At 39.8% G+C, this 19,415-nt stretch overlaps 2 protein-coding genes across 2 annotated transcripts in view; both read right to left on the bottom strand.

The window, feature by feature from the left end:
• Positions 1-1,946, bottom strand: part of atp6v1ba (ATPase, H+ transporting, lysosomal, V1 subunit B, member a) — a 35,914-nt gene extending 33,968 nt beyond the window's left edge. The window contains exon 1 of the mRNA XM_085800836.1: positions 1,739-1,946. Within this exon, the coding sequence (XP_085656962.1) occupies positions 1,739-1,847 (109 nt within the window). The 5' untranslated portion in view covers positions 1,848-1,946. The remainder of the gene's footprint in view (positions 1-1,738) is intronic.
• A 10,382-nt stretch (positions 1,947-12,328) lies between these two features.
• vax1 (ventral anterior homeobox 1) lies at positions 12,329-17,435 on the bottom strand. The gene is made up of 3 exons (XM_085799039.1): positions 17,187-17,435; positions 15,394-15,581; positions 12,329-12,934 (listed from the first exon to the last, which is right to left on the bottom strand). Exons 1-3 carry the CDS (start codon positions 17,398-17,400, stop codon positions 12,335-12,337), a joined length of 1,002 nt encoding a protein of 333 aa, XP_085655165.1. The 5' UTR covers positions 17,401-17,435; the 3' UTR covers positions 12,329-12,334.
• Between the last annotated feature and the right edge of the window lie 1,980 nt (positions 17,436-19,415).

Raw genomic sequence — 19,415 nt, 5'->3', positions numbered from 1 at the left:
CAGCATTCAATTCATTACTACTGTAATGCTTGCTTAAAACCATGAGAACTAATTAATAACCCTCAATTTTATTTGGGGGTAAAACTGAACACTTTGTGTTTTTCAATTCTAATTAATTCAGGTAAGAAAAAGAAATAAGAAACATTTCTAAAGCCCTGTTGTGGTCAATAAAGTACCTGAGTTTTGTACTGTTGGTGTGTCAAGACAATTTGAAAAGATCTAACTGACCTCTCATGAAACTGTGATGGCCCTTTACTCAAGTTATATATGTAATGGACCAAACAAATAGAATAGAGGATAATAATAATGAGCATATTTACAAATAAACAAAAAGCATGATCATTAATCAGTTGAAATGATCACCATCCACTCAGTTAGTTAGGGGATTATCTAATAAGTAGGCAACAATGTAGGCCTATACAATTTTTCAGCTTGAAACTACATGAAGCTAAATTAATTCACTGTTACAATAGTTGCTAGACCAGTAACACACATTCAAATGTTAATTTTTAAGTTTTATGGGGAAAAATATCACTGAATGACTGATCTCTGTCCTTGATATCACAGAGACCTAGGAAACCTAGAGGCGACTTGTCATTTTACAGCACCATCCAAACAGCAGTCAGCGTCTCGTGTGCACTACTCATGTGACCAGTCACATGAGCGATCATCCATCTGTCACCAGGGTTCTCCAACTTGCTGAGGCTAACAAATGTTACAACTGACCACTTATTGCAGTGCACACACCCAGTAGCGTTAAGATTACATGTTTCAATCCCAACTCTAACGCCAACAAACTAAACATGCAAGATGTCTCATTCATTCGTGAGGCTACCGTCAGCATCAGTTAGCTGTTAGCTGCTGTGCTGACCAAACCAATCCGCTGGTGTCATTTACTTGTCGGATTAAATGAATGCATACACATGCAACAGTGACAGTGGTGTATTTGTTCCGACATGAAATCGATATACGAGTCATATTAATCTTAGTCTTAGTAAAACATCTGAATATAAATCAAGCTATACGTGGCTAAAACGGCTAACAACGACGTCCGACTTGCCACAGTTAGCTACAGCTAGTTAGCATGATAGCTTTTGCTGGTTAGCTGTTTGACAGGGCGTGTTTTATTAAAGATAGTTAAAAAACAAACACACATACACACGCGACATGCAGTGCAATGGGGAATCTCAGTTATACGATGACTTAATACCACTAATTCCCATTTCATTTGTAGCATCGTGACTTGCAAGCTAGCTTGCAGCTTACAGTCCCTGCATGATGCGTTCAATTTTCATGGGAATAACGACAATTCTAAAGAATAATCATGACGTAGGATTTGTATTTTCTACGTCAACATGTCCCATCGCCACTCACATCTCAAAATAATGTGTAATTTCCTTGCACTGGAGTTAAGGTATTGCTGGAGAATATATATTCATGACAGGACGCTGTTGAAGAGAAGCGTATCCAACAGGAGTATCCTCCTGGACAGTGAATCTTAAAAGACAGCCTTTCTGTTTTTGGATCTTTGTTAAAGAGCCAACTGGGCATTTTATTACTTAGAGGTGGCAGGATTGACACAATACTTGTCCTTTAAAATGAAAACCAACCATATATGTAAAATAGCTACTCGAATACCCCACCGCTCTCATGTCATTGAACGCAGCACAACAACCTTGTTAGCCGCTAGCTACAGCCGCAGCTAGCCTACATCCAGCAGCTTTCTAGTGTTACATACTTAGCCTGGGTTGAGAGATGTAATTTCTTGTCACAGCCTGAGTGTGTGTCCTCGCAGCAGCTGCCAAGCCGTTGATGTCCATCGCCCTGTTTTGCACCAATGTTGCCATCGTCGAGAAATGAAGGAAAGCCTGAGTTACACTGGTCGAGGTGCTTTGCTAACTGCCGCAGAATAACACAGATGACAGCAGACTGAGCGACGGTCATATGACTCTGAGGAACCGGATGTTTCATGACGAGATTATCACCCTGAGCGGGTCGCTATAATGTAAATTTGTGAATAAAATGAGGCTTAGAAGGTTATTTGATATTATTAAAAATCATAACAGGCTGAGAAAACAAAAGATAAGATAGATAAAAGAAGACACACGCTCACATTTAGATTACTAACTAATATAGGAAGCTGTAAACTGGTTTTCATATGATGTGCAGAAAGTTAGGACATTTTCCTGTGGAATGTAAATCAGGTTTGGGGGTTCTATGAAGGGAATATGTGGGGAAATATAACATTGTTATTGTGTTGCTGACTGTACTGCCTTCAGATGAGATCTATTAATATATGTAGCCTAAGCTTTTTTCACACCACACATTTTGACATGGTTGTGCCATTAACCCAAATCCTAACCTCAGTCAATAATGGCACCATTCCAGTCATATGCCCCTGTACACTACTAAACTGAAGTAGCTAAACCAATGGTCATTTTTATCATTCATACCTGTTATTTTCCCACTGCAAGTGATTTAAATGTTCCCCATGAAAAAAAAACTACTGTCTACGACAAATGTAGCCTACGCTACTTTTTCATCATCTACTGTATGGAAGACATGAAGTAGCCACGTTAGTCTGACGATGGACAGAATAGAAACAAAAATAAGACTGCTAAATAAGCATAAAGTCAGGTAGAAGTTCAGGCTGCATGTAGCATATTCTTAGCATTATCTCAATCTTTTACTGTAACCTATTACTGTCACAGCCACATATTACTGCAAAGTAACCAGTGTCATCTCTCACAGTGTTAGGCCCTTGGGTCTAATTTCTCCCCTAGATAAATAATAGGCTATATAAATATATTGTATTGTTGTAGATATAACTCTCTCTCTCTCTCTCTCTCTCTCTCTCTCTCTCTCTCTCTCTCTCTCTGTGTGTGTGTGTGTGTGTGTGTGTGTGTGTGTGTGTGTGTGTGTGTGTGTGTGTGTGTGTGAGCGTGATTAGATAGATAGATAGATAGATAGATAGATAGATAGATAGATAGATAGATAGATAGATAGATAGATAGATAGATAGATAGATAGATAGATAGACAGGTTGATTGATTCATTGATTTTAATGGCTGCCATGCCATTCCACACATTTCCAATTTGACAGGGGCTGAGCAGGGGACTGTTCAGTTTCTGGGCTTTGCAGAATGTATTGTAAATGATCAGTGAGAATAATGCTCCTATTCAGAAGACAGGCTGCAGCCAAATGCTGATGATGAACACTGTCACAACAGGTGCACAGAGCAAATGTAGCTTATTAGCTTATTCAAAATGGGGCTCACCAGAATTCTTTCTAAAATAAGAGAAAAATAAATCTATGAATAAATATTGGAAATAAGAAATCAAGGCCCAGCTCCCTTTGCAGTAGAGATAAACCAAACTCAAATTTACAGCAATGATGAGATTATTCATACCAAAATTTAGAATGTGACTGTTTAGTGATTAGTAGCTTGATGAACTGATACTACGTGCTCTCCCTTTGTCTCTCTCTCTCTCTTTCTTCCTTTCTCTCTCTCTCTCTCTCTCTCTCACACACACACACACACACACACACATTGACCAACATAGTGTCCTGGTGAGCGAATTGTTGAGTGACAGGTAAAATGAAATGATTGCACACATTTTTCCCTTAAAAAAAAACTCTTGCTTTGCTGTTTTCTCATTTTTGAGGCTCTGATCCATTCTCATTTGACGCAGCATGTTCCGCACAATAGCTTGTAAGCGAGTGTTTGAAGATGATTTTGAACCGTGCCCTCTGAACAACCAGCGCACTGGCAGCCACACATCACGTACAGACATGCACAGCTCTCTGATGGTAAAAAAAAAAGCACTACAGATTGAAGTGGTAAGCACTGCCATGGTGAGGCTGATGGCCGCCCCTGGAGAGCTCATCCAAACGTTTCAGGCTGCATGCAAAAAATAGCAAATTAATGCAAGTGAAGGGCTTCTTCCTACAGGAGCAGTGCCCTCATTTTACCAAAACCTGTTTTTTCCCCTGAGTCTTTTATGATGAGTTCAAAGGGATGTGACTTCCCCCCAACTCCCCAGATCCAACCATTTAGGCAAAATAGATATCATAATATTCATGCATTCATTCTGCATGTCTGCTACTGTCGTTGTTAAAGGGCTCCCACAGAGTCTCGGTGTATTAAACTGTAAGTTAAATTCCTGATGTAACCACAGGAACCATCTTGGTTTATTTTGTTTGATTCGACTACGACACACAACCCTTCACTGCCATGGCTGGAAGCTGCGTCCTGTATTTAGAAATGTCCCAAGATGGTGGTGTCGAGATTGAGATCTCTTTCTTTTTAGAATTACAATCGTTCAAATTTGTAGAAAGTATTTAGTATTTGTAAATGTTGGTGGAGATAAAGGGAATGATTATGAATAATGTTGTTTGTAGAGACACAGAGAACCCCCACCACCAGCAACACCAAAAAACAACAAAAGCCTTTCACCAACAAGCCTTTAGCCCTTTTCAGCTTATTGTTTTACTAACTTGCCCCACTGCGCTCATCAGCGAGCCACTTTCAATAAGCTATACAAAGGTGATTTAGTTTCAGTTTGTTGACATTAGTGTATAGTTTTAGTCACGTTGCATTTTATTTGATGTCTTAAGGATTCATTAACACCTTGAGAGTCATTGAGATCTCGTGTGAGCCATCGACCTCCAACCTGGTACAACTCAGTGATGCATTGTAATTGGCTGTTAACTTCTTTTATAGACTACAGAGCAATGCTGATTACTAACAGACAGAAATACTTGGTTTATTAGTTGTTATTAGTATTAAGTGTATTAAGAAATCCAATTTAGCATTGTTGTTTAGTGTTCCATGTATAATTCCTAAACCCCTTTCATTTAAGTTCTTTGACCACAAATGAAATTACATTAAGTGGTCTGTCTTGTTGGTCAGTGTACAATTGATGGATAAAAAAGTATGTAGCCTAACATTTAAGACATTTTCTGTCCAGTAAATGATTTTTGCCCTATAAGTACTCTGTAGTAGTACATACTGTAGTGCAACAGGATTAGACTGTGCTCAGACTACAAGCAAATGTGATTGTGTTTTATTTCACCTTTTTTCTTTAGATAATTTAAAGGGGACTGTGACTCGGTGTGCTGGCTCAGTTTTCCACTCATAAATGATATGTTATGTTCAGGAACACACTCTGTACACCAGATGCCTCTGCTGCTTTGCTGCTAATAGTAACCCTAAGGTACTGTCACATATTATTATCTATTATGAAATCATTTTTACCTGTTTCAGAAAAAGTCTCACTTTGACTTCTCTGAGTGGATTCCTGTGGCAGTGTAGTTATAATGACACCAACCTGCTATGACTGACAACAACCTGCCAGTGGGACTGGAGATGGAATCTCAAACATATTGACATGAGAATGTTCATTCATGTATGTCCCTTTAAAATAAATGATAATAATAATAATAAAATTATAATAATAAATTGTACCTCAAATAAGTGCAAATGTAACAACTGGGACCAAGTACAGCAGCCTGCAGCATGCAGCTGTGTTTTGTGCTGTTTCATTCACCACATTCATGCATAATGTTGTGACCAATGCCAAGGACAGAGACCCGGAGGCCAGACTTAAACATGTTGGCCAATTCAACTTAAATCCAGGATTCAACAGAACAGGATGGTTACACTGCATCTGATTTGACCGAATGTGACTGCACACTCCAGAATTTAGAAAAATATCACCAGATTATTTTTCTTGTTTTTACACCTCATCCAGTGCTAAATGGTTTTAACAGTTTTAAGTCAACCACTAAACTGGATACTGGCTCTGCCACCAGAGGTGTAACGTTGTTAGTTGAAGTACCAGAGGGCAGCTACGTGCACAGTTTACTGACTAACTTTGTCATGTTTCTGTCTAAACGCATCACAAACAAAGAAACTGTCAGAGAAGTGAATGATGAATGAAAGCACATTCTTTGTCTTCTCATTTTTACTGAATAACAGTTTAATTCACTTCCAGCACTGACCACTGGTACCCAATTCATTTTTTTCAAAAAAAAGAATGTTTTCTTGCTTGTCAATCAATGCAAGACTTATATTTGATAATGAAGTCAATTATTAAATAGCAACTTTAACAGCAACCTTTTTTTTTGCTCTCTTTCATGATAGCTTCTTCCATGATCTTCAAGTACTTGATATTGTAGCCTATTTATATTTGAACTGGATTGTGCTATTGATAGGCCTACTGTACCATATCTCAGGATAAAGTGGTGGAGCATTGTTGTGGTGTCATACACTTCTATGTCTACTATGGTTTATTAGCCACACAGTCACTGTAGGCTATATAGAATTTTGAGACCGGCTCTAAACTGATGTCAAAATGTGATTTGTGCTTTCAATTCACCTCTTAAATATCACTGTTTGCATAAATGCAACCAGGAAATTGAAATTAATGGGAAAACTCATAAATATAACAGCCTTTATGTAACACTAAAGACACAGTCTAGTATAGACTCACCTTTTAACTACATAGCTATTGGGGAATACATCATATCATTGTTTCACTGGCTGATAAATGGTCTCTTATGGTCATTGGCAAAAAACGAAAAAAGCAGACAAACATCTTCTCATGCATCGGTAACACTTTATTTTAAGGGGTCCTTGTTCCTGTGTATCTACCTAATTAATTACAGTGTAATTACCTATGTAACCGTATGTAATAACATGTACTTACATTGTAAATACATAGTGTATTTTGGTGTACTTACAGGTCCTTGTTACACTTGTAATAAGAAATGCTTGTGCAGGGAGAGGCCACTTTGGCATTTCTTATTACAAGTGTAACAAGGACCTGTAAGTACACTAAAATACACTATGTATTTACAATGTAAGTACATGTTATTACATACGGTTACATAGGTAATTACACTGTAATTAATTAGGTAGATACACAGGAACAAGGACCCCTTAAAATAAAGTGTTACCCATGCATCTTTAGAGAAGATGAGTTCCATAAGATCAGACAGTCGGTTTAACGACCATGTTATAACAGCTCCATTACAAATACTATTGAAGCCTATGTTACTATGTATGTTTTATCTGATAGCATTGATGTAGCTTTGTAGCTTCATGCAAAGTGTTTTACACAAGCAGAAACTGTGCTCTCGGGGGGTTCTGCTCCCCTCACTCTTTTGATTACTTAATGGGATTAATTATTCTGTGAGGAAGCAGAGTGATGTGCAGGTTTTTCACTGGGATGCCGAGAGTGGAATCCTGCAGATTCGTTGCACTGACTGCAGATCTTAATGTTACTAGATCAGTATGCTAGGAGAGGATAGGGTTGTTGTTGTTGTTTTTTTTGTTCTTGTTAGCATGTTGATCCAGATCCACTGCATGACAGAGAAAAGACGGGATGTAGCCTTTCTTTCACCTCCTCGGGCTTAAAGGCGGGATGGGAGAAAATGTGTTGGTGGTCTGCAGCACTGACAGCCCCTGCGCCTACAGACATACACACATTCCCCCTGAAACCCCCCACTTACAAAAACCTCCCAAACCTTCCTTCTAATTGGACTTCGGGGGGAGGGAGAGAATAGGTGGGTGGGTGAGGGTGGGGTGGCGGTTTTCTTTTTTTTTTTCCTCTGGTGTTTCCCAAGACACAGTGGGGACTGTTTTCTTTGGCTCTGCTCACAAAAGAGTCCCAGTTTTCTCTGTTACTGGGCGCTCCCTGAAGCTGAACCAGACTCAGAGCAGAACACGGATTTGTCTGAATATCTCAAACAACCTTAAACTTGCAGTAGCTTCTTTGCCGACCACTGTGTGTTCCCACCAAGTGCTGATCTGTGGTCACTTTCTTCTATTCACAGCCAGTGGTGGATGACGTGCTCAGATCCTGTCTGAGATGAAAGAGCAGTACACTGGACTAGTAAAAGCCTTCTTACTTCTGATTTCATGTGATGTCATAAAGACACCAAAGCGTGATCACCAGAGACGACTGTATTTTTTACCAAAAATGGGTAATTGAAACTTAAAAAAAAAAAAAAAAAAAATATATATATATATATATATATATGTAACTACTTTTTGTATTCTTTAATTTATTGTTCAGCTGCTGTTGTCCTAATTCTGTACGTCTATTTATGTAAGTACAAAGAGTAATGCAAAACCAGAGTCAGATGTTGTATGTGTACACTTAGCCATTACAGCTGATTCTGATTCTGACCTTGGGACACAGGATGCTTTTGGTCTGTATATTTTGCTGTACTATTATAAAATTATAATTTTTGTACACTACTTAAAAATTGTTTTCAGTTTATTTTTTCTAAGACACTCTGAAATAGATGCATCGTCCACGAGAGGCAGCTGCACCACCAGTATGTCAAAGCCCCACTGCCCTTTCAAAATGAACGGGCACAAGTAGTCTCTATTAGAGAGTGTGTCTGTTTCTGCACTGGTACAACATTAAACACATGTTCTTCGATTAAGAGACTTTTGTTTCCCCCCCAAAAAAAGCACCGTGTGACAAATCTGGAGATTTTATGGAGCTGTACTTTTAGATTCTTAGCCAAATTGGCAACATATAACTCAGTACCTGAGGATGAAAGACTATGCACATTATGTAATCTAAATGTAATTGAGGATGAACTGCATTTTGTGTTTCATTGTCCGTTATATGACGAAGCCAGGCAGTTTTTGTTTCAGAAAATGCAAAATGTGAAACCTTTACTATAGCTACTTTCATAAAAAGTGCTTGGTCAAAAAGAAAAAGTGAATTATTTATGTGAATTCCATGTGGTTTTTGTTTTGTTTTGTCTGTGCTCTGATGATTTTGTTTGGTGTCTAAATATGAAATGTGTCTTGTAAGCCCTTATAGGCTGGGCGCCTTAATTGGTGCACGACACGTAAATAAATATTAATTCAATTCAATTCAATTCTATAAAAGATACTGTGTATACTTTGTAAAGTAATCACTCTTTTACATGAAGCCTTTACTGTGGCTTTGTTTTTTTTAGTATGGTCTATAATGAATGACCTGCTGACCATCGAGGTTAGCAGGACACACAGACATCCATGACATGCCTGGACTTACAGAGGTGAAGGTATTAACATCTGTCTCCGGAGACCCGATCATTCAGACCCAGAATCAAGCGGTGGTCTGGATCACGTGGCGCCACATTCTTTAAGCAGTGTGTTTACTATGCTGAAGACCAACTAATCATCTGATAACTTGAAATACAATGCAGTGATGTCAGTGGGATAGAGGATAGAGCAGCTCCACAACAGCTTTCAACTACATCCTCAACCAGTGCCACAGCGTGTTCTAGGTTTGACGTGGTCTTGATGATGGTGGAACCAGCCTCCACACCATGCACCATCATTACTGTTTCACAGTTCTATGAAGTGTCTAGATGAAGTCTTTACAGGACATTAATGATACTGTTTTCAGGGGATGTCTGGTTTAGGAGATGGAGTGAAGGTGAGATTTTTAATCACCACCAAAATAAATAAAAACAGAAATTGCGTGAATGCCAAAGAAGGAAGCTCACTGGTAACCTTGGAAACATGAGGTGGTAACTTTTTCCTGAGCATCTGGATCTTCAATGGAAACAGTGAGATGCTGTTGAAAGCTCTGCAAAGGTGGCTAAGTGGCCTTCTTTTGGCAAACTTATTTGAATGCTGTTTTTTGAATTTGATGTTGATGTTGCTCCGTTGACAGAGCTTCTTTCATAGTAATAATAATTTGTACCAAAAAAAGGAAAGACTAAAAGACAGCTCTAAAGTGAAAACTTAAAGTCACATTTAGCCTCAGTGACACAGAGCTGATTCTCAATCATAATAAGGTTCTGTTAGAAATAACAAAATAGTTTGTGCTCCGGGAGCTATTTTAGGACAAAATAATTTCATGATTTCAACACTTTTAGCGATTAGCTCTCCTGCCTTTCAGACAGAAGGTTCTGGGTTTGATTCCCAGACCTGGGGCCTTTCTCGGTCGTTCTCATGTCTGAGTGGGTTCTCTCTGGGTTCTCCAGCTTCCTCCCATGCACACTGTGTTAATTGGTGACTCTAAATTGCCCCTATCTGTGAATGTGAGTGTGTTATTTGTCTCTGTATGTGGCCCTGGTGACCTGTCAAGGTTGTACCCCGTCCTCACCCTACGCCCCTCACCCTACGCCAGCTCAATTGGCTCCAAATAATGGGTATAGACAATTTATGGATGGATGGATGGATTACAACACTAAACATATGTAAGGTCACTGGTTTTCAGCTCTCAAAGGCATCTGAGTCTCTCCCTTTAAGATACAACCAACTCTGTCTGAGAGGAAAAGCCCAAGCCAAGAACTCTCTGAAACTCAAGGCAGAAACTGTTGAAGAGCTGTTTCAAATAATTCATAAATTAATTAGTCCACTGACATAAAATCAGTAGGGAATGGTTACAATATTTTTTGTCGATCATTCATTTTTAAAATGCAAATTACTCTCATCCCAGTGTCTTCAATTAGAGAATTTGGTGCTCCCCCCTGTTGTAGATCTCTGAAAACTGACACTACAAGTTGGATTGCAGGGAATAGTTTTTTATATTTTATCTATATTTTTTTATAAATGGCACAATCGATAAATAAAAGAATAATTGTCGAATTAATTTATAGACATAATTGGGTGTAGTTGTAGTTTTCTTTTTTTCTTTTAAATCGTCTCACTCCAGTTCATGATCCTGCTGTTATCACAGGTTTAATCAGAGACGTAATCAAAGGATGTGAATGGTAATGACAGCAGCAGGTCACATGACCAGAAATAGTTAAAAAACAAAAATTCCAGGAGCGCACACATGAGTCAGTGTGTATAAGAGGTATAACAGTCATGAAATTTATCATAACTTGTTTCAATAGCAACATGTATGAAAGAAAAATGGAAAACACACTTGTCCGTATCCATATACATCTATATATGCACATTTGTACCACACGTTTCACAAATTTCAAGATATTTCACAACAACAGCACCAAAGAGCTTTTTGATTGATTCCTCAACCCCGCAAATACATTCATTCATTATTTTCCAGATACTAATAATCTATTAATTACAGAAGTGAATAATTTACAATAAAATAACAATTTAGGGTACTTTTCTCATTTCCAGTACTTTTATACAACAATATTGTCACTCAGTCCTCACATGCATGAGCCTGCCTGTTGTAAAACTCACTGTGTCTGAGTGACTGAAAAACGTGTTACTTGCTGCTGTGTTCAACAAAGCAAAGCAGCTCACTAGTGTTGAAAAGCCCTTTTTTTTTAAGGACTCCCCTCGCTCAGCAGCTTTTTTTCCTGTGCTCAGTTCCTTCATGGAATAGAAAGTGTGCACAAAACTCTGACAAACCCACAGTGGTATTCAAATCACAGGCAAAAGTAGTCAGGTACTGCACCTCAAAGAAGAAAAAATGCCACAAAAGTGAAGACGTCAGGTTGTAAAATGTTAAAATCCTCACCAAACCATAGAGAAAAAACAACACTGGACAATTGAACCATCAAACTGTATGACAACACACTGCTTCTGGATCATGTTTTGGTTTTGGTCCGAACTCAACACAGACAAGATGTACAAAAGATCTTCTTTTCAGTGAGATCAAAAGTTTGCAAGGCGTCTGCACAAGCAGATCTAAATGCACTGAAGCTCTGCGCTCACATTTGCCCTGCAGTGACCCCCAAGAAAAAGCCCACCCGCCACCAAACCCCCACCCATCCAATTCAATGCTGAAAAACTGGCCTTACTTGTTTATTCATAACACTGCATATAAAATTTGAAACATTCGGATCAGCTGATTGAATCTCACGCTGCTGATGCTGCTGGTGTTTGACAACTCCTCATCCACTCCCTGTGGTGACATGTATCTACCCACACGAATCAAAGAATAAAAACAAAACCCTATAAGGTACCACCATCACTTTACACTTTCTGTCACCTTCACTTCCACCTGTACAGCACGCACTGCGCTTCTGCAATGTGGCACGACGCGGCCATATTCACTGGTAGTTTGAAAAGGCAGGACTGATGGTAAGTTAATCAGAGACGATCACATCTTCTCCCTATCAAAGTCCTGTGTGAATACTTTGTGCAAAAAATCCCCCATCTCTCCCCCCATGGTCCCGTCAGATGAGCGTGTACAGATTTTTTTTGTTTTCTTCCTCGTACAAGGCACCAGATGCGCAACTAGAACACATGAACTGCCACAGAACTCGACACAGACAGATGAGCAAAAAACCAAACAAAGACAGTGAAAGCCAAGAAAACAACCAAACATGTCCAGAGGATACATACAGGAATCCATCTGTGTAAAAAAAAAAAAGCAAAAAAAAAACAAAGCATCATTCCAGAATTTTCTTGTCCATGGATTCTTTGCCATTGGTCCGCGAGTAAGGCTCAAAAGCAGAGGAGCTCAGGTAGCGGGCCGAGAGTTCCTGCAGGTTGCCGGCCAGCGAGCCGGCCATGGACAGGGGGTTGGAGGAAATGCGGGTGGCGACGCCGCTGAGTAAGGAAGGCATGGGGAAGCTGAAGAGGCCGTGAGCCGCGGGCGAGCTCTGCAGGCCCACAACTGTCCCTGAGCTGGTGACAGAGGGCAGAGGAGGGCTGCCCCCCGCCGTGCCGGTGCTGCCTCCACCACCACCACCACCACCGCCACCACCTCCACAGCCACCACCGCCGCTGCTGCTGATGCTGCTGCTGCTGCTATTGCTGCCGTTGCTGACCATGGCCATGGAGGGAGGGCGCAGGGCCGAGCCCAGGGCGCCGGCGCTGCAGTGGGGCAGGAGGCCCGGCAGACCCGGGGGCGTCAGCAGCCTCCCCTGCTCCAGCAGTCTGAGCACGCTGCACGTCGCCGCCGTCTCTGAAACCACCGAACGCAGCTCTGAGTCCTTGCCCTGGTCCTTCTTCTGCTTAGTGCGCCGGTTCTGGAACCAGACCTTCACCTGGTAGAGGATCACAGAGGAGAGGAGTTAGAAAATGTACCATATAAAGTTCAAATATTAATCATGCAATCGGTTATAGCTGCAAAAAAAAAAGAAAAAAAAGAATTTGTAATGGCAGCAGTACAAAAAAAAATTTAAAAAGGCGGTGGTTATAATCTAAAATCCTAATAGTCGAAGATTATGACATTGGACTATACAAATGCCTGCACAGAATAAACTGCGAAAAATGTCTTTGTGTGGTAAAATTACAAAGCGCGTGTGTGTCCTAACCACACACACATTTAGCTACTCTGTAATGTCTCAACTGAGAAACACCAACAAGTAAAACCTGCTCAGCTGCTCCGAGACTGTGAGTCTGTGGATTTGTTAATTGTGGTGGTGATGTTGTAAAACAGCAATTAGCGATAATAGCAATGGTGATTTATTTAAAGCTGAAATTATCTGTAGAGACCGACAATAATGAGCTCAAAAATGAAGTCAACATCAAAACATGAAAATCATCAACTTACAAACTTATTTTAAATAGAATACTGTATGTTTGGATAGTAAAAACACTCATTTCCTCACATTTTCTGCGCTAGATGACAAATTGTTTGACTGTGAATAGAACACATGAACTGATCATGTCGCTGTCAGTCGCAGCCTTTCTATATTGATTTTAAAGATGCAAACACATTTACAGAATAATTGTTCCACTTTGTTTTCCTGCAAATTTCCACATTTCTCCAAATTCAAAATGGCCACTCCTGACGTCAGTGACCTGTATCTATCTATCTATCCTCCGCCAGTGTAGCTCAGACAGAATCTGAAGAACTCGAAATGGGAACTTGGCCGTTTCTTTTAAAATCAAAGACGGCTGTCATGGTAACACCTGACATCTGATAGGTTACTCATGTAGTTTCTGAAAACGTAAAGATATATACATCTCCATTTAATTTGAATTAAAAAAAAAAAAAGGAATAATAATAAATAATTGGAATTGGACCATAAAAATGCAATTGCCACAATCAAAAGTTTTAGCTTCAAATATTTCTGACTGTACGCACGCAGCTATTTATGGAGAAAAAAAACAAATTTTATTCCCATAAGGACGTTAAAAAGATGACAATGTGTTAATTTAACGATTTCGACACATCCACCGAATTCTTCAACACAGCTTTCTTAATTAAATAAATGTTAAAGCTGAAATAAATACCATTTTTTATATATATCTTGTACCTTTGAGTCTCCTGTAGTCACACCTGGCCGCTTTAATAAACAAAATGTTCATGTACCAATCAGGAGCAAGACTCCTGCTCAACTCTGCTGTTTATCCAATCATATTTTTGTTTTGTTTTGTTTTTTTCCTTCACTTCAGTTGGACATGTAAAGCTTTTAACAACCATTTCACATCCACAGGAGAAGCCCCGGCTTCCTTCTGTTTGTCTACAACATCTGGTTCATTCTGGAGGCAAAGAAAACATGAAGGAGAACCTGGTGCTTAAGGTGCATACGTAGCAAATATCAGAGAGTAGGCCTACTGTAACAGCATGCTGTGTATTCATTTCACCACACTATCATTAAAAGGCATTTCCTCATTGGAGAAAATCCTGGAACCTTGTATTATATTTTTGTGAGTAAAATAAGGTATTCAAAAGGAAAAAAAGGAAAGCACCCATATCAAATGAAAAATAAAAAGATTGAAACTTTTAAAATGGAAAAAGGAAAAAGGAGTCAGGTGTTTGTGATTGATTGTGTGAGAAAAGTTTGACCCCTCATAGACGGTCTTAAAAGAGCACAGAAGGTGGACAGCAGACGGCAGGCCGGTGGCACCGTTAGCTGCTTCACACGTTGGAAAGAGAGAAAAGAAAAAAAGAGATGAATGAAAATACAGCAGAGCTTTGGTGCTGACAGACACAGGGTTCCCTCCACTCAGAGTCACAGGGTGACCGGGTGAATCTGGTGTCAAACGCAGAGCAAACACAGTTCACCCCGCAGCTGACCCGCCGCTGACCTCACACACACCATGTGAGGAGGAAGTCTGAGCTTTTCTCTAACGGCAGCTTCAGGAAAACAACAATGAACGCTCTGTGAGCTCCACTGACACTATACATCCAGTTAATCAAGAAGATCATTTGATCACATTTACTTTAAAGGGATTATCCTCAAACGCGATAGAAATCGAACACAAAGAATGAAAACAGTGAGACCCTGTAGGCTCTGACAGAACACCAGCACTCCTTCTATCTATCTATCTATCTATCTATCTATCTATCTATCTATCTATCTATCTATCTATCTATCTATCTATCTATCTATCTATCTATCTATCTATCTATCTATCTATCTATCTATCTATCTATCTGTCAGGAAAAAACAAAATGATCCAGGACATATTCTGTTGAGTTCAGCCTCCTATTACTGTAACAGAAGTAAGTACAAGCACAAGTGAGTACAGGCATGATGCATACAGCTCCTACCTGAGTTTCAGACAGATTGAGCTGACGGGCTAGTTCGGTTCGTTCTCTCCCAACGACATACTGGCACCTCTGGAACTCCATCTCTAGTCGGTAGAGCTGCTCTGCAGTGAAGGAGGTGCGGGTCCGTTTGGGCCGGTCCAGATCCAGACCCTTCGGCAAAATAATCTCTCGGATGGAGCCTTTGGCGTCTGTAATGAGAAGCTCTGTCAATCAACATGGTTCACACAGATACAAAGGCAACAGGATACATAATATATAGTGTTAGGTGCTGGCTGTTTTTACACTGCTAATTACCAAAAACATTATTATTTTTATATAACTACTACTATAGGCAGGACAGATATGGAAATACTGAGAATTCTCTGAGAATGAGTGAAATTATACATGGGCTAAATGCAACAACATGCACATGTTGAAAAATACAGTTTTTTTTTTTTTTAATTATTACACTTATCATCACATCATATTTGGTGACATACATTTGTCTTTTAAAGAATAAAATGGAACATATAAATCCAGATGAACTATCATGAAGAGAAAATTCATAGTGTTGTTGTGTAATTCCATGTGTATTATGTAGGAAGACTCCTTTGTGTGTGTGTATAAGATGCTGACAAATTTGTTCATCAGAAAAAACAAGAGCAAAATGAAATAAAATAAAAACAATTTAAAAAATGATGCAGTTATATTTCTATTCAAAGATATGTCACCATAAGATTACCAGAAATTACCACACATGCATGTGGTCATCAAAAGTATATGGAATTAATACAACCAGAGTCTGTGTCAAATTTTTTAAAAGCTATTATTGATTTTATGGTCCTCTAAAAATAAACAAAAAAAAGTCTCAGTTTCTTTAATAAACCAATTTACAATATATGTTTTTTTTTTAATTAATAACAGAAAATAATGAATGAATATATATTTTACAATTGTCCCAAAAAATATTACAATAAAAAACTCTTGTCTATATATTGAGGCTTCTCTTGTGCACTGAATTCTGAAGTTATATTGAACACTGCTGCACGGACACCACATCACTGAGTCTCTGATATAAACACCACTTCCCTGTGGTTTGTTGGCATTAAATATTCATCCAGAAAAAACAGCTATAGTTCTTTTTTGTCTGTGTTTAAATATTTACAATTTCAGTATTTATCACTAGGAAAGTGAAAAGCAAAAATAAATCCTGCAGCCACTTTTCTTATCAATACACAGCCTAATAAATATTTGAATTACCACATGAAATGTTATATCAGTAATTCAAATTAGACTCTTTTTTTCAAATAATTGTGCATAAATACTTTATATAAGTATTAAATATGAGTATAATATACATATACCTATATATAAAGAAAGGTCTAATTCAGTCTTTACAAAAATAGGATGAAAAAAATGAAATAAAATAAATGTAGTTATTCACTAAATTTGGCTCAAATTTAAAGATACCTTTTCTTTTTTAATAACAATTAAGTCAATTTCCAATAAGGAATAATCAAATAATCAACTTTCCCATGAAACAACAACAAAACAATAAAAAAAAATACTTAAAAGAGGCTCAGCAAATGTAAATTAAACAGATGTTTAATTTAGGAGCACATTTTGCTACAGTCGACGTCTGATATTACAAAGGCCTCGTTTTACAACTTCTCTCTGGGAGACTCTCCTGATGGTAAAACACGTGAATTCAAGAGCAGCTCACACCAGATTCATCTCGGGGCGACTTCCTCAATACCGGACGACAAGTTTGCCCAAAACAAACAAACAAGAACAAATAAAGGAGGAAGCCTCACCTCGGACTAGTATTCTCCGACAGTAGTCTGGGTCTCCCGTGCTCCCCCTGTTCTTCTCGCAGTTGTCCAGAGTCCCAGAGGGAGAAAAGGAGTCCTGCTGCTCCTTGAGGAAGCTTTTGGACAAGCTGCCCTGGGAGTCCTTGCTATCCTTCCCCTCCTTTAGTCCATTCTTCAGCACCATCCCCTCCGTCTCTTGGTTGTACCTGACCTCCATTCTCAGTTTATCCTCTTGGATCCGTGGTTTGTCTTTTTTTTTTTATCCCTTTGTCAGGTTGGAAGGGGGAAAAAAGGAGATTACGGAGAGCAGGGGCGCAACCGGTCGGTCTGGACAGTATGGGGTTTTACTTTCAAAACAGCACCTTTCAGCACGGCACGGTCAGCTACCTAATGTTTGCTGGAATATTTCTCTCACCAGACCAAGGAGCACTATTATCACTGACCAAACTCCCTTTGCCCAATGATCATGGACTTCTCAGTGGAACTCAACAGTAATTCAGTTGCCCCCCTCTCCTCGTTACACAGACATCAGGCTGATAGATGATCTTCAAATAATCAGAGCCATGGATGCGCTCTTGCTGTTTCAATTGATTACGGTAATTTTGCTGCCTCCACATTTGCGTAACCTCATGAATACACTAAATTGTTTGGGGGAAATAGATCAGGTCTTGATAGAGGGGTTTCGCTCGTCCCGTCCCCCTCTGTTTTCCAGCTCTCAGCCCAGGGAATCAAGACAAATGATTAGTCTTGTCTCGCAACCAAGCCTCCCTTAGCCCCCACATCAACGCTCACAATCACAGGGCTATGATTCTTCCAGACCTGAAAAAAGTTCCCAGGTGCTTCATTCTTCCATCCACAGACCGGCGGCCAGGCGTCTGTCTCTCTCTCTGTCTCTCCCCCCTCAGACTTTTCACAGCCAGCCTGATTGCTGCAGCATCTCAGCGAACTTTGATTCCGTCTTTTCCCTTTCGGCTCTCGCACCCAATCAACAGATTTTTTTTTTGCAATGTGCAGATCTCACCACTATGCTGCTACCGTAAGGCAAGAGGAAACTGGGAGAGAGCCAGAGAGGGAGCGAGAGAGATAGGTGGTGAAAAAAAAGGAAGAAGAAGCAAAAAAAAAAAAAAAAGCGTAATGAACAAATCCATGTCAATCAAAATTTTATGAAGGCAGTGACGAGCGAGGCAGCTTCAGCTCTGTAACATCGTGGCTCTGCTTTGACAAGGAGAATTGTGTGAAAGTTTCCTTTGCGTGTGGATTGAGAGATGGTGGGGTCCGGGCCGCTAACACCACCTTCAGGATTAAGATGATTGCGCCGTCCGCAGCTCTTATAATCTTAACCTGCACGTTTCAAAAAAGACAAAACAGGAGAACAAAACTTGTCATTAGTGCTTAGGCTGCCTACACTCTCACACATGCATACCCCTGGAATGGCCCCTACCTCTCTCACCGCTCGCCTTCCAGCCCACTACCCACCCACCTAACCACCAACTCTTAGCTATTTTCATTGTCAGTGCAACAATATCTCTGAACACAGCAGTGGCCAGTAATCCAATAAGACCATTGATTAGGCCACAATGATTCAATTCAAACCAGTGGCCTAGTGCAAGGAACATTCTCTGGCCCTTGTTGTCACCTCAGCTGGCCAGAAGCCCTCTTCAAGCTGCCCCCCTCCTTGAGTGCCATTCATGCTTTTATGGGAAACAGAGAGGAAAAGGAGTGAAAGATGGCAATTATCTAATTGGACTATTAACAAACAATTCTGCGAGTGTGGCTGCCCGGCAGCAGTCTCGGGGTGGGTTTAAGGGCTGCATGTTGGACTAACTTTATTCACTGACTGTTTGGGGGGCTTCTGCTTTATGTGGGGCAGGGTCTATTGTTTGAGGGAGGTAAAAAGGAGGCTAAAAAGGGAGCGACTAAAGGGGACTTGGGCTTCTCAAGCTGTGGCGTGGAGCCCCAGCCTGGGAAATAGATTGAGGATGCAGCATCTTGGCCTCTCAGTGACGCACAATGGCTGATGTGTTCAGTTCCTACATCAGACACACAATGTGCACACAATACAGCAAAAATAAATAATCACAGTAAAAAAATTACTGATCCCAACAGATATTCTAGTTCTTTGATTCAAATAGCAGCAATTATTCAATATGTAAAATTAAAAAGCAAATCATGAATATGAATAGTATTCACATGATTACTCATACAGTGTATGATGATGGGTGGAGCAGGTAT

This window comes from Trachurus japonicus, chromosome 15, assembly GCF_045865225.1.
Source record: "Trachurus japonicus isolate A0001 chromosome 15, Traja_1.0".
Classification (NCBI taxonomy): domain Eukaryota; kingdom Metazoa; phylum Chordata; class Actinopteri; order Carangiformes; family Carangidae; genus Trachurus; species Trachurus japonicus.
This window is presented reverse-complemented; position numbering and strand designations above follow the sequence as displayed.